The 16,117-nt window shown below is 40.8% G+C and overlaps 1 protein-coding gene across 2 annotated transcripts in view; it reads left to right on the forward strand.

Annotated features, from left to right (window-relative positions):
• Window positions 1-16,117, forward strand: part of JAG2 (jagged canonical Notch ligand 2) — a 100,483-nt gene that overhangs the window by 65,391 nt on the left and 18,975 nt on the right. The window contains exons 11-20 of one of the 2 annotated variants that reach the window (XM_067554945.1): window positions 751-797; window positions 1,137-1,310; window positions 4,583-4,733; window positions 5,280-5,444; window positions 6,130-6,243; window positions 8,118-8,231; window positions 8,704-8,817; window positions 9,798-9,914; window positions 11,050-11,077; window positions 12,383-12,468. In XM_067554945.1, the coding sequence (XP_067411046.1) occupies window positions 751-797; window positions 1,137-1,310; window positions 4,583-4,733; window positions 5,280-5,444; window positions 6,130-6,243; window positions 8,118-8,231; window positions 8,704-8,817; window positions 9,798-9,914; window positions 11,050-11,077; window positions 12,383-12,468 (1,110 nt within the window). The remainder of the gene's footprint in view (window positions 1-750; window positions 798-1,136; window positions 1,311-4,582; window positions 4,734-5,279; window positions 5,445-6,129; window positions 6,244-8,117; window positions 8,232-8,703; window positions 8,818-9,797; window positions 9,915-11,049; window positions 11,078-12,382; window positions 12,469-16,117) is intronic. The other variant, XM_067554946.1, reaches the window with a different exon arrangement.

Genomic DNA, 16,117 nt, shown 5'->3' on the forward strand with positions numbered 1-16,117 from the left:
CAGCTTTGAAACTTCCCTATGCAGAAGAAAAATGCTGCTTTTAATCATCTTAATTTAAATGAAACCAGCACAGCAAGAGTTTTCTTACCTTGTCAGATCTTTTATTAACTTTCCATTTATTTTTAGTAGTTTACATTTAACACAGTAGTGTACTGTACCGTATTTGCTTTTTTTTTTTTTTTTGTCTCTGCTGCCTAATTTGTTCTTCTGGTTCCAAATTTGACTAGTCAGCTCTTATCTCTGGTGTTCGTAATTCTGAGATTCTACTGTAGTTCTAAATGACTAAAGGGAAAAAGGTTTTGTGTTGTTTCTGAATGCCTCTGTAGTTTTCCTCACTTTTGGCAAAGTAAACTGGGAGTGCATACTGAAGTCTATAGGGATGCTTCTTTTTTTGGATATGAAGCATTTGATTTCAGCTGTGGATTTAGACTAAAACTGTAAACACGCATGGGCGCGCGCACACACATCATATGCTAAATGATATCGCTTAAATATCTTTCGATTTTACCCTAGAAGAATATTGTATCAAATAATTAATGTAACTGATATGATAAATTTGTGTTCTGATTTAAATATGAGTGAGTTTTAAGGCCATCAAAATTCAAACCTCTCTAATTACCCCTAAGCATCCTGCCAAAATCCTCCCCTCAAAATAATTAGTACTGATTTTTTTTTCTCATTCTGGATCTTTAGACTTCAAGGGTCAAAGTTCTGCTGTAAATTCTAACGTCTTACATATTTTCTCCATAGATATTAATGACTGTAACGGACAATGTGAACATGGAGGGACTTGTAAGGTAATCTTTTTGTAAAATGTATTAATCACATTAACTTTTGTAAAGAAAAAGCTCATCTTTAAAATCTTAAAGCAGAATTTATATTAATTAAACATTTTGCATACAAGTGCTGATCTACAGATTAGTTAAATAAAGAGGCGAGGTGGGAGGAGACACAAACTGTTTGTGTATTGCTTAATTAATTTGTTTGACTTTTTTAATGGAGCCAAAATTTGTGTGATGCTGCTGCTGTTTGTAAATATAGTATGCAGAAATCTCCAATCTTGAAAGTCTGAAGTACACCTTTCTTCACAATAAATATTTCGTTCCAATCTTGCCCTTTCTTCCCCCTCTATGTAGGATGAAGTGAATGGTTATCATTGCTTATGCCCTCGTGGTTATCTAGGAAAGAACTGTGAGATAGAAATAAATGAATGTGCAAGCAATCCATGTCAAAATGGAGGACGCTGTGAGGATCTAGTCAATGGATTCCGTTGTCTATGTCAGCAGGGCTTTGCAGGAGCCTTCTGTGAGGTGAGGGTGATGTTGAAATTGCTGTAATAGTTTTATTGGATTGAGTTCTGGAAAGAAACGTATCACATGGTTTAAATTAGAGCAACCCAAGGCCAGAGCATTACAGATTAATGCAGCTGTTATTTGATACTCTGTATGAATAAGCAAATTTGTTGTACAGTGGTATAGTGGCTGTAAAATTTAAAGCTACAGCCTAATACGTGTAACTGTAAAGCATTGTAAACACACGTATTGGTGGGTCTTTCTATGTGTTTTAAGATTAGATAGTTCTTAAACAAGTCTAAAAATTTGTTCTGCATTTCTTTGTGAAGACCTGTGCTCTTTTGATATACTAGTGTGTGTGTGTGGGAGGGGAGAGCGGACCAGATCCTCCAAATGCTTAAGCCTGTTCTTATGCTTGCTTTTGAGTAGTCCCTTGGACTTCACTGGGATATTTATGTGCTTAAAGATAAGCATGTGTGTAAGTGTTTCATAGAAATGTAGGGTGGGAAGAGATCTTGAGAGATCATCAAATCCAGCCCCCTATACTGAGGCAGGTCAAAGTAAACCTAGACCATCACTGACAGGTTTGTCCAACAAGTTCTTAAAAACCACGAATGATGGGGGTTCCGCAACGTCCCTTGGAGGCCTATTCCAGAGCTTAACTACCCTTATAGTTAGAACGTTTTTCCTAATATCTAACCTAAATCTCCCTGCTGCATATTAAACCCATTACTTCTTGTCTTACCTTCAGTGAACATGGAGAACAAAAGATCACCATCCTCTTTATAATGGCCCTTAGCGTATTTGAAGACTGTTATCAGGACCCCCGACCCCTCCTCCTCAGTCATCCTTTCTCAAGACTAAACATGGCCACTTTTTAAAAACTTTACTCATAGGTCAAGTTTTCTAAGCCTTATATAATTTTTGTTGCTATCCTCTGGACTCTCTAATTTGTCCACATCTTTCCCAAGGTGTAGTGCCCAGAATTGGATGCAGTACTCCATCTGAGGCCTCACCAGTTCTCAGTTAGAACACTGAGCAGATTGCAGAGTCAGGACATTAAACCTGATATTGCACCAGTAGTGTGTGGTGGTGTTCATGAGCGGTGGGTATAAGAGAACCCAAGCCTCCTCAAATAACTGCTGCTGCTGGAAGCTCCTGCTTGACCTCTGCCCCCGAGGCCCTGCCCTCTCTCCGCCTCTTCTCTCCCCTGCTCCCCACAGGAGCAAGTGACAGGTCGAGGGGTTTGAGGGTGGAGGTAGAACAGGGCCAAGAAGAAGCTGAGCAAAGGTGGGGGGCTGAGAGGAGTGAGCAGTGTGAAAGGGGGTGGGGCATAGAATGAGGTGGGAGACAAGCATGGGCAGGGGCCTCAAGGGAGGAGGCAAAGTGGGGTCAGGGTCTTGGGGGGGAGAGGGGGGAGCCAGCCTCCCCAAATTCAAGAGATATATGCTTCCTATGGTGGTGGTGCTTGCAGCAGCATTCAGAACTTACATGCTAAAGCATTAGCAAGAACTAAAACCGCTCATGATGCTGAAGATTTGTTTTTGTGGGGAGAGCACTCAACCCTTTCTAAACAAAACCCAGAATTCTTTGTCCTTAACATCCAGTACCTGGTTTTTATTTTCAGAGTCCTGTGAATTTCTGAGAATTCACACAAGCATTAATATAAATATAGCACAGCAACATCCACCAGTGATGGCAGATGAGAATTTAGGGATGGGATTGTGCCAAATTTTCTCTGTTCTTACATTTAAATTAATTTATTAAATTAATAAAATAAAATATTGCAAAAGTAATTCCTCTGCCCATAGAACAACCACTTTACAGTACCAATATCATGTTAAAAATGAGTTGCTGGTAATAGCTATGGACCAGTTCTTAAACTGATCCATTAACTCACAGCCCAGATGCTATTTCTACATGGGTCTGATCATTTGAACACTCTTCCTTTTGCATGGTTTTTATCAAACCTGATGAATAATGGAGGGAGTTGGCTGACTGCCACAAGTGTTGCAGGAAATCTCTTCTGCTGATTCAAGATGCTAACGTAGCAGCTACTGAACTTGAATTGGGAAAGGGAAATTTACGCTTATGGAAGGAAACAAACTGAAACTTCTGATAGAACAGATCTGAGTATCTTTCTCAGAATCTAAACGCTTTTTGTAGTCTGCATGAAATAATCTCTAAAAGGATAGAGCAAAATAGCTCGCTGAAAACTCTTATAATTGAATATTTCAGTTTTATATACGGCATTGAATTGAAACATATGTCTACAATATTTGAGCCTTTAAATTAATTTACTTTTTTTACCCATTTTGACTACAGACTAATTTTTCAAACTATCTTTAAAATCATCAGAATTACAGACAAATAATGAAAATTCTGCCGTGAAGCTAATACAGCCGTCTCCTCCCCCCCCCCCCCCTTAGGAAAACACTCTAACAGGACAATACTTTCAGTTTTTCCTAAAGTAAAACAGGCCCTTGAGAATAGCAGTTGGTAGGCAAGGTACCATGATATAAGGTGCTTTTGCTGACAAGTAGGGCTGCATTAAGCAAATGTAGCAGACACAAGAAGACTGTATATTAAGACGAGTCACTTCCTTAAAAGGATGTGTCTGTGTAAAGGTTTACATGCTGTGAGTGTTTTGTCTAAGTTTGGCATTTTCATCCTAATAGTAGTAACAGACAGGATTCAAAAGATCTTTTAAACTATCTTTCTTAAATATGCACATTCATGGACTTAGTAAGGAAAAGCCTGTTTGCTGTCAATGGGGGTGGTAGGAAAATTAAGCAGCTGTATGAGAATTTTGAATGCTCTGGAAGTATTATGACAAATAGTTGCAGGCATGAATGGATTGTATGAAAACTATACAGATGCACCAGGGTCCAATTAACAGTATAATACTGAGTATGTGAGCATACACAGAGAAATAGTAAAAGGTAGAGATCATAATACAACGTTTCTTTAATTTAAATTTTGTATTTTAGTTATGCACCATTTCTTCCCCACACTCAGCATGCTGACAAAACTAAACAGTTACAAATAATTCCTTGTTGCATCGTCAAAGTGATCCCTTTATAGTAGTAACAGAACTGCTTTGTAGTGGAGTTGACTAAAGTAACTTGCAGCCTGTTTCCACACTGTAGAATGGCATGAAATATAGGCAATTTATAAACATTGTGTTAATATTAATTTTCTGATAACTTCATCTGTGTCTCTGGCAACATTGATAATGCTGCTTACTGTGCTGGGAAATAGTTCCTGATAGCAGATTCTCTTTATTACAGATGGATATTGATTTTTGTGAACCTAATCCTTGCCTGAATGGGGCTAAATGCTATGATCTAGGAGGAGATTATTACTGTGCCTGCTCTGATGACTACGATGGAAAGAATTGTTCTCACCTCAAGGACCATTGCAAGAACAGTTCTTGCAAAGGTATTTGCTGTCCTCCAGGAATTCATTACTTGGAAAGTCATGTAGAATACAATGGGAGAAAAATACAGAGGATTTACAGGGTGGCTGAGAGAAGTGCGTCTTATCTAAATGCTGTAGTTAGATCACGTATGCAGTGTAGTTGTAGCTGTGTCAGTCCCAGGATATTAGAGAATAAAGTGGGTGAGGTAATATCTTTAATGGACCAACTTCTGTTAGTGAGAGAGACAAGATTTTGAGCCACACAAAGCTGAAGAAGATCTGTGTGTGGCTCAAAAGCTTGTCTGTCTCTCCAGCACAAGTTAGACCATGTCGAGTACATTATGGCTGGGGGGGAGAGAGGAAATGTGCTTGTAATCTTGAAAGATGGTGCAGGATAACTTTTGCTTAATATTATAATCTTAGAATGTGCATAAAATGTCTTCCAATAAGATATGAACAATGTGTTTACTCTGCTAAGATTAAAAAGTCAGAGTTCTTAGTAGTCATAATCATTTCTATATATAGCTAATGGTGTTCAGAGTAACTGATTTACCTTTTTATTCTTAGTAATAGACAGCTGTACAATAGAAGTATTCACAAATGCTACGCAGGAAGGTATCCGTTTCATTTCATCTAATGTTTGCGGGCCTCATGGACGGTGCATTAGTCAGCCAGGAGGGAATTTTACTTGTGCCTGTGAGAGGGGTTTTACTGGAACATATTGTCACGAAAGTAAGTGGAAATCTTTCTATCTTTCTTTTTTTTTTTTAAAGAGCTTGAAGGCTTAGAGATTTTTTTCAGTCACTTAAGGAACTATGAAATTTGGTTTAAAAATGGGGACAATTAATGTTATACAGAGCACTTTACTTCTAGGTCACTGGTTCAAACCCATCCCAGTCTTGGGGGTAATGGCTGAAAGTCACTATATGATAGTATTTTAGTTTTCTGTGTAAAACAAATTGTGGTCTTAATCCAGTTTTTAGTGACTGGGTGTCTTCATTACAACTGGTGCCCTCATGGGCAATTACTCCACAGGTAGCTATGGATTTATTAGGTGTCAAATTTGAACTTTCTCAGAGCAGGTTTAGAGGAATATTGGTGAGGCAGTGTAAGAGCCTTCTCTGCACTGCTAGCATTCATGGTACAGTGACTTAGAGTATTTGCCGGATGAAAGGAAATTCCCAGTATTAACAGTGAGAATATGACTAGAACCAATAACAATTTTTTAAAACAAGTGTGTGGGTGGCGGGCATGTGGACATTGGAGCACATCAGTTTCTGGGGCTATCAATCTGGCACCCTTTTTTTGTGGACTGAGCTCTTCAAAATGTTTAACACTAATCTGAAACTGTCTTCTGCATTAATGTATTGATTAAAATAGTCCCAATTATAACACTGTGTTGGTTTTTTTTCTTTAGATATCAATGACTGTCTTGGAAAACCTTGCAAGAATGGTGGGACTTGCATTGATGAAGTAGATTCATTTAGGTGTTTCTGTCTGAGTGGCTGGGAAGGAGAGTTGTGTGACACAAGTGGGTACAACTAAAATTTTTCAGCTTTGATAACAGTTTTGAGGCATTTAGTCTGCAGTTAACAGCTTTGGAGTTGGGTTTCTCTGACCATTCTATAGAACCATGGTATTTTCCTATTCCACTTGCCAAATGACTGCTTAGGAGGGTTTAGGCATGCAGCTTCTAATGGGCTCAGTTATTTAAAAGTGAATGTAACCTGATTTTGGGATAGTGTGTTTTTTGATAAAGGCTTTCAGTAATTATCCTGTAAAGTAACACTTTGTAAATAATTAGAGGAAACCAAAGGCTGGTCCTCAGGACATTATTGCAACACAGTTGTCGCCATACCGAACAGTAACTCTGGGTGGACTAGAAACCAAACAAACCTGTGATATGAATCAGTCTTTTATGTTATTGATGGAAATCTAGATTAATGCCCAGGCTTAGAACACACTAAATCTTAAGTGCTAGAGGGTGAAAGAATGGAATAGCTCAAACAGTGTGCATTGCAGGGATGTTTGTGTTTTCTTCAATTAAACTCTAAGATAGGAGTATAAATACTCCCACTGGAACCTCCAGAAGTACTGTTAGAGTACAAACCAAAATATGGTAGCCAGAGGTTGTCTAGACTATTTATTTGTAATTGGTGTGCTGGAGTATCCTGGGTAACTGCCCAAGTACACAGCTTTTTCAAGGATTTCTGCTTCAGAGGTATACCATCCACCCCACTAATGAGAACCCACTGAGTAATCTAAAACTAGAGATTAAGTATGTAGCAGAAATTGAACTATCATGTTTTTTTTTTAAAGAAGCCTAATCAGAACAATTTGATGTAATTGGGTTTGGAATCAAAGAACTAACTTAAATGTAACCTAGATTTTGTGTACTAATGTACCATCCATTTATAGACTAATGTACTATCCATTATTACCAAGTTATACCCTATCTGGATCTTTTTCCATGAGGGAAAGACTTCCCCTCTTGAGTGAGTGGGGCCTGTGATTCTACCAGCATGGCCTGTTGAAAGCAAACAGGGTCCTGTTTGATCAGTACATGGATGGATTACCACAAAGGAAAAGACAGGGTTCTGCAGGAAGTGGAGTTCTATTTTAGTAGATCTCTCTTCCCTCTGAATTAAAAAAGCATTTCTAAAACCTGAATTTAGGGGTTTAGTAGGGTATTGCAGGTGCCATCTTTCAGATGAGATGTGAAACAAGGGCACTGAACCCTTTGGCCTTTTTGCAAGAGATGTTAATGTGGAGTCTTGGCTAAATTCCATCTTACATAATTGTTCTGCCTACAAAAAATTTGCCTCAGTTTAACTGAAAAAAGCATTCTTCTCTTCCTGTTCTAAAACTCCCCTGTAGTATTGATGGTGTCAGTTGATGACTTTCTCTCTCATTCAAAAAGATTATCAGAGGGGCCAAGTACTTAAATGAACATAAATACCACAGTCCATCTAGAGGTGGTCCCTCCAGATATGGGTTGAGGCCCATTGGTAGGGAAGTATGGGTCTGATCCAGAACCCTGTGACGTCTGTTGGAATCTTTCCAGCTCCAGTGGGCTTTGGCTCAAGCCCTGCGTGAGGAAGCTTACTGTAACAGTGCCCTTACAGTACTTGCTCTGCAGGTAGTAAAAGCTCAATCTCCAGATCTCTGTTTAGTACCTTTCCCAAAACTTTGTTTTGAATCTGAAATATTTTTAAAGGAAAATAGAACATCTAAGGCTTCTTTAATTCATGGTTTTCAGTATTAAACTCTTGATTCTCATGTCATCTCTTTGCCACTATTTGTGCCAAGGTATGACGCTTTCTTAGCAATTGAGACCAGTTCTTCTCTCCTTCTGGGGACATTTTATCTCCTTTATATTTATCTCATTTGAATTTTTTTTAATAGATTTTAACGACTGTTCCCCTAATCCGTGTCACAATGGAGGCCGGTGTATTGATTTGGTGAATGACTTCTATTGTGAATGTAAAAATGATTGGAAAGGCAAAACTTGCCATTCACGTAAGTGTTCTTTACTTTGTTCAAAAACTGAATATGTGCGCACACTTGTATTTCTTCTCCCATTAAATTAGAGGGTGGAGGGGAAACTAGCAGTTATTTTAAATGGATTTGAGACAGTACCTGTGGAGGAATCAAAATCCATATTCTTAATCTCCTTCCCCAGCCTCTCAGTACAAAACGGAACCTTTTTAAAAACAAAAAAGCCTCTTGTGCAACGTGGTAGGCTGTTGAATTAACAGTGAAGGAAAAATGACAATAACTGCCATTTGCTTGATTTTATTACAATACCAGAGCAAATTGACCTGAGCACTTTCTTAGTGCTGTTACATTGAAATATAAAGTCTGTTTGAAAAATTAGAAATCAAACTACAGCCAAACATACTCTGCAGTGTCTGTCTCAGAAAATGTTAATGGTTGGCTTCAATTCACTCTTGACATACTACTTAGTCCTTATTTTGTTGTGTTCTCCTAGGTGAATATCAGTGTGATGCCAATACTTGTAGCAATGGAGGAACATGTTACGATAATGGAGACACTTTTAGATGTTCATGTCCTCCAGAATGGAAAGGAAGCACTTGCAACATTGGTAAGCATCTAACTTTATTCACTGATGAATGATACAGTGCATAGAGGATTCTAGATATCTCTCAGATGTTTGGTAAATGAGAGGAGCTAGTTCAAGTCCAACCCAGTTTGCCGTAAGATTAATACTTTTCATTTCATGTAGGCCACTGAACAAGAATTCTCTCATTACTATCTGGTACTCGGTAGAATGTCCATATATTAAAAAAACATGCAGTACAGTTATCATCGTGAATTCTACCTACTAAGACTTCCAGGAAAAGATGAAATGGGCATGGAGAGGTTGTTCCTCCAGGGAATGGTAGAGGTTAATTGGGAGCAATGTGGGGAAGTTTGCATTGCTCTATTGGGTGTTTTGTGTGGGGTTGGGGTTTTTTGTTTTTGTTTTTTTGTTTGGTTTGGCTTTGGTACCTGTTGTGCAAACAAATGGAAGACGTCAGTCTCCATGAGGTAAAGAACTGTTTTTATGAGTATTAAACTTCTACTAGGAATGTGAGATCAAAAATAAGATGAAGACAGCACAGTTTTAGTCATTCCACTTGGCTCTGATTTACATTTCATATATATCATACCCATTTTTAACTAGGTTATAAAAATTTAAATCAAAGTTTGTCATTCATATTCACCACACAATGTGTCGTTAGATGTTGCCACAGGAAGAGTATGAGGCCAAGAAACTAGCAAGATTTTTGGATTGGACGCTTTTATGGATAACAAGAATATCCAGAGTTAATCATAACAAAAATTTTGAAAGCTAAATTAAACCTCATGCTTAAGGAAGTCTCTGACTACTAGGAATCAGGAGCAGACCTAAAAGAGGGGATATACTATTCAATATCTACCTACTTCTGGGTTTCTAAACCTATCATCTGGTACTCGCCACTGATCAGACAGACTGAGTCTGATAACAATATGGCAATTCCTATGAACCGACATATGGGGATGGAAGTTTTTACCTAATTGTTTTGTTTGTTTAAATCAAAGCTAAAAACAGCAGCTGCATTCCTAACCCGTGCATGAATGGGGGAACATGTGTTGGCAGTGGTGATTCTTTCTCTTGCATCTGTAGAGAAGGCTGGGAAGGACGTACATGCACACAGAGTAAGACTTCCCTTTTTTTCTCTTCTAAGATACTAGGAGTGTCTGGTACAAAGCTGTTTAAAAACCTGCTTTGGTTTTAGTTATGTTCATATGCCAACATATATGAATCATTCAGAGTGGGAGGTAGCCAGAGGGGACATAGCTTGTCTAATGAACTGAGAGAGCTTGGTTGTTTTGCACCTAATTTTTGCCAACATAAACCTTTAATTTCCTATGGAGAAATGATCTTTGAAAGTTTATTCCCAAAACTTTTTAAAGAGTTGTTTTTCTCTGAATATTTATCTCTAAAACTAGTAGCATGTGGAAAGGGAGACGGAACTATATATCCTGTTAAGAATGCTTAAATGATTGGCTTTCATTTTCCTTTAATGTAACATTTTCACTATTTTAGTGACATACCAACATGATGATTTTGTTTAGGTGGGGCAGTGCTTGTGTTTGTGCTGCTTCAAGATGTAACATGAAGAAAACATTACATTTGAACTACATTTTCACCTTAAATCCACTCTGAAATTGTCTTTTAGACTGTTCAAAGTTGAATATACTGATATTAATACTGTCAACTCTGAATTTGCTTATAATTGCAAGGTTTTGTAAAATAAATACAATAAGATTTTAAAAATAACTGGCTAAATTGAATACATGCATATGAAAGGCCAAAGGAGTAGTGCTCCTTTAAGAAGCTGTTTGTAGAGGCTGGTTCAATTAGCAATAGACAATACCACTGTAATTGTCAGTGTAGTCTTATTATCTGCTCCTGAGTTTAGCTGCTATCCCACAGCACCATAATCTCTGAAGTTTGATCTATCCAACTGAGACAAGAGTTCAAAGGTCACTGAATTAAATGGCCAGATACAGTCTTTAGCATTTGTCACTTTCATTGTATGTAAAAGCTAATATTAAACCATTTTACTGTTGTCTTAGGGAGTTTCACCTGAAAACAACTTATTATGTAGTTAGTGTATTTATACCATATTACAATTTCTTTATTGCAGATGAAAATAGAATTTTCTTTTGGCTTACAATGCTTTTTCCTTTAGGTTTTCAATTTTATTATAGACTTAGCATGTCAGTTATAATCTGTAATACTACATATTTTAAAATTCATATAATTCATTTACTCTTCTGTTTATAGATACCAATGACTGCAACCCCCATCCATGGTAAGCACTAAAATCCTACTTCTGTTAATTTTTTATTTCCATAGCACTTGAACATATTGTTATGTTACTCTTAAAAATATTCATACTTTAGAGTCCAGTTTTGATTCACTTAACATAATTAGACCTGGACTTATAAAGACAACATTCTTAACATTTTTGTTGAAACTTCTAACAGAATATGCCTTATTGTTTGTGCTACCTTTTTTGTTTTTCTTTCTGACAACAATAGAGCTATTTTGCGTACACTGGTAAAAATATTTATAAGAATTAATTTCAAAGTCTTGTGTTAGTATTCATTCCAGAAGTACTTTGGAGAGCTCATCCAGTCAAAAAATAGAAGTATTAAATAGTATTTTATGTAATCAATCTCAATTAAAATCAAAGTTAAAATATTTGCTATCAAGTTTGAGTGAAAAATGTGAAGATACTCCCTGAAAGAAGAATGTAGCCTATCACAAATTTTAGTTCACAAATATTATTCATTGACAATTTGCTTAACTTTTCTTATAATATATACAAGAAATTATATCCCATTTAAGATCAAATATGGGTTCTGATCTTTTCAAATGTCTTAGTGAAATTTGATATGTAGTGACAGATTCATACGTGTAATCTCTTCTGACATTGAAAGTACAGATTACTTTGTCCATTGTCTAACACGTTTTGCTACCCACAATGCTACTCCCATAATTTTCTGGGTTTTTTAATATCTAAATCTAAATTTTTAAAATGCAGACATCTAGGTTAATCAAACATCCAGTAAATCTTGTAGGTTTTCATTTTCTGATCCAAACTCTGCATTTTGTACACTTCCAAGCAATCTGGGGAAAAAAACTCCAATTTCTATTTTACATCTAGCAAACAGTTATTGCATTTTTTCCTGAGCTGTGTCCATTTATTTATAAATGTTCCTAATTATACTTTTTCCCACCATTGCTATAATCTTATTGTTTTATCAGGTGAGTTATTAAGCAATATAATTATCTAATGGTGTCCCAGATATACTTTCTCTGTTAGTGGGAATAGATCATCCCTTTACACAGCAACAGAAGGTTTAATTAACAAAGGTTTAATTAGAGAAACCAACAGAACAATGCAGATGGCTTATTAAATAGACCGTATTATGAATTAGCAAGGATTTTTTAATTCCTTATTGTGGAATAGTGAGAAAATACTATGAATAGGGACAATAGACATTTGCATTTGAACAGGCTATGTGAAAGAACTAGGGATTTTGCTTATCTTTAGGCTTGTGAATCTACCCTGAGAACATTCATTGTAATTATAGGTTTATTATTTTTACAGTTACAATGGAGGCATCTGTGTAGATGGTGTGAATTGGTTTCGATGTGAATGTGCTCCCGGGTTTGCTGGTCCTGACTGCAGAATTAGTAAGTACCTGTATGGGTGAAGGACTGAGAGGTCATGCCATCACGACCCAAAATCTTTGTTGTCTTGACCCTTTGACATTTCATGCATTAAGCTTAGGTCAGCTGTATCTCAAATAATGAAGCAGAAGCTAACTGAATTATTCATAGACACTGATCCTCACCTTGTAAATAATGGGCTCTTTTGTCTGGGACAGGATCCTTTTATTCATTTGATAAATGCAACTAAAATGACTTGGTTTAAATTGTACTCAAAAGATCTGTTGCTGGATTTTATGTAGGTGTGTTGTTTTTGTTCTTCTTTGCGTGCTTGCTCATGTCAATTCCAAGTAGGTATGTGTGCACCATGTGCACAGTCAGAAGATTTTTCCCTAGTGGTACCTGTCGGGTCAGTGCAGGCGCCCCCTGGAGTGGCACCACCATGGCGCTGTATATATGGGCCTGCCGACCCGTCGCCTCTCCAGTTCCTTCTTACCGCCCATGACGGTCGTTGGAGCTTCAGACTTCTTGTTTCTGCAAGTTCTCCCCATTGTCCTTAACCGTTCCTGTAAATAGTTACAAAGTTAGTCTGTTGTTGTAGCCACAGATAAGTATTAAGTGACCATAAGGGGTCTCCCTGTTTCTTGGACTCCCCTACCCAGGGTATGATTCGGGCCCAAGGCTTCAAACCTTGCAGATTCTGCCACAAATCTATGCTGAAAGGGACCCGCACGACTCTTGCTTGAAGTGTTTGGGAGAGTCGTATCAAACAGATCGTTGCAAGATCTGTAAAGGGTTTCACCCAAGGAACTGTAAGGAGAGGAGTGTGCGCCTAAAGCAGAGCCTCATGGAGGCAGCTCTTCAGCTGCAACCCCCAGACTCTGCACCGGGCGCATTGGTGCATAGTGCCCAGGTGTCAGTAAGAGGCCCAGCACCGAAGAAGTCCTCAGCGCAGAGGGAGCCTTGGCACCGATAGCCGCCAGTGGCAAAGACTGCGTGGCACCGATCCCATTCACCGGTCCCCCATAAGAAGCACAGGGCGGACAAGGGTGCTGGCCCATCGTGCCCACAGGAGTCTTTGATGCAAGGGTCCCCGGGACTGTTGATGGTAGCTCTGCAGTGAGCACCTCTGAGCCCAGTGAGCGCAGATTCCCCAGTGAGGGGGAGTGAGCTGGAAAAGCTGGACCTTCCCTCCATGCTGAATATGTCTCAGGTGGCATGGGACCGGATTGCCATGACGGTGCAGCAGTCCACCATCTCGGGAGCGAAGGTGGCAGATCAAAGACCTCCAGCACCACTAACCGTAGCGCCATTTAGAGGCAAGCCTCCCATGATGCAGTACAGGTCGCCTTCACCCAGGCATCAGTCAGTCTCCTGGCCACTGATCTCCGATGTCCCGGTGCTGGTCACCCCCACGTCTCTGTTCGCCTTCTCCACGGCACCGATCAGCCTCTCCACACCGGTCAGCTGCATCTAGGCACCAGTCAACCTCGCCTCTGCACCGATCGCCTTCTTGGCACTGATTGCTGGCACAGCAGCACCACTCGAAGGCTGCAGCTACTTCAGCACTGCCGTGGTTCCCATGGTCATCAGACTCAGAGGTGGACTCTGGTGCCTCAGAGACACTGGTTGGAGGGACAATATTATAAGGCGGGCAGACAGCAAGCACCTTTCACTAGACCTTGGCCTATGCAGTGGCAGGCGCCTTTTGGACCCGTGAGTGTACCATCAAGCCCAAGGGTCCCAGCCCAGGGAGCCTTATTTGGTTGCCTCAGAGAGCCATGCGGCTGGCACCCCGGAACGCAGCTCTTTGCCATGCAGCACTGAAGCCAGTGGGTGCAGGGAGGGGGTGCCACCAAGGGCAGTTTGTGCGGCACGCAGTGCCAGAGAGGAGATGAATCCGGGTACCGAAGTGGAACCAGACGCCAATAGGGAGGTCCCGGGCATGGAAGACCTGATGGGCCAGGACTTTCCTGCGGCAGGAGGAGGACCCAGAGCCTCATCCTCATCTTCCCCTGATGAAGCGGTAGTGGGGACATCGACCACCGCACTTCCCATGGACAATATGTCTCACTAGGAGCTTTTGAGAAGGGTGGCCCAAAACCTGGGTCTACAGGTGGAGGAAGTTCGAGAGTCCATAGACATTATGGTGGACATTTTGACTCCAGAGGGCCCCTCGAGAGTAGCCCTGCCACTGATTAAAATGGTGCAGTCCACAACGAAGACACTGGCAAACGCCGGCCTATATCCTACCTACAGCAAAAGGGTGTGGTAAATGGCCGGCTTCACCCTAGTGGGTCTCGCGCTTTTGCCTCTTGTAGTGGGCCAGGACGTCACCAGTTACCCCGTCTCCCCATGGGCCCAGCCCAGGGGCCCTATGAGTAGCAGCTACGTGCTGCTGGCACCGTACTCACAGCTCCAGTCTTTTTTCCCCTGGGCTAATTTCCCCCTTTGGTCATTCTGACTTCTCAGGCCCTGCTTTCTTGTTGCCTGGGCTGGGCTTCCTTACCCAGGCCCCTATGCCTGGGGGAGTATCTCAGTCCTGCCAGAGGCAGGTTTCCCTCTTCTGGGCCCAATACCTCTCTCAGGACTACTCTGCTTTTCCACGCAACACTGTATTCCTTTCTGCTCCTCCATACAATCTCTGCATGCCTCTCTGCTCCTTCACACAGCACAGCACACCTACTTCTCCAGCTCAGGTGCTGTCTGTCTGGAGCAAAGGGTTTTTATCAGGCACCTGGCTGGGCCTTAATTGGCCTCAGCTGGTCTTAATTGCCCTCTGACTCTGGCTAATCTGGGAACAAAGCCCTGAGCATTCTGGGGTTTACATACCTCCCTTCTATTGGGGCAGAGTTCTTCTGGGTGGCGTCCGCTGGCTCCCTTTACACCTTCCGGGAGCAGTGGACGCTGTCTGGGGCTCTCTGCTCGGTGTCCCCTTCCCGTTTCCTTCGTTTACACCTGTGACCCCCCACACCCCTTCCTGTTTTTTCATTTGTTGTCCCAAGCATTCAGTTGCATTCTGGGTCTAGTGGCTCCTCCACTGAGGCTGGGGGAGGGGCCTTAAGCAGTGGGCAGGCTAGTGCCCGCCCACTTCTGGGTTTCCAAATAGGACACTCTGCCGTTGCTATATCACAAGGGATAGAAAGGAAATATTTTACCTCTTCCAAGGAATATGAGTATCTCTTCACCCACCCTCAGCCTGGTTTGCTCGTCGTGTCTGCGGCGAACGAAAAAGAGAGGCAGGGGCAGCAGGGCCCGACACCAAAGGTGAAGGAGCCTAAAAGACTAGACCTGTTTGGAGGGGAAGGTCTGTTCCACTGGGGGCCTGCAACTGAGAATCGCCAACCAGCAGGCAATCTTCAGCAGATAGATATAACTTCAATTTGTGGGACACGATGGCAAAGTTTAAAGACCACCTTCCGGCCGAGTCCAAAACAGAGTTTGGAGCCATGGTGGAGGAGGGAAGAGCCATAGCCAGGACATCATTACAAGCTGCGCTAGACGCAGCTGACTGCAACAAGGACTATGGCTTCAGGATTGGCCATGAGAAGAAGTTCTTGGCTGCAGGTGTCAGGCCTCCCTCCTGAGATCCAGTCCACCATCCAGGACCTTCCCTTCAAAGGAGAGGAGCTATTTTTGGAGCAAATGGACTCCAAGCTCCACAGCCTCAAGG

Source organism: Emydura macquarii, unplaced genomic scaffold (genome assembly GCF_026122565.2).
Source record: "Emydura macquarii macquarii isolate MOO-44397 ecotype Brisbane River unplaced genomic scaffold, CSIRO-AGI_Emac_v2 contig_1551, whole genome shotgun sequence".
In the NCBI taxonomy this organism is placed as follows: domain Eukaryota; kingdom Metazoa; phylum Chordata; order Testudines; family Chelidae; genus Emydura; species Emydura macquarii.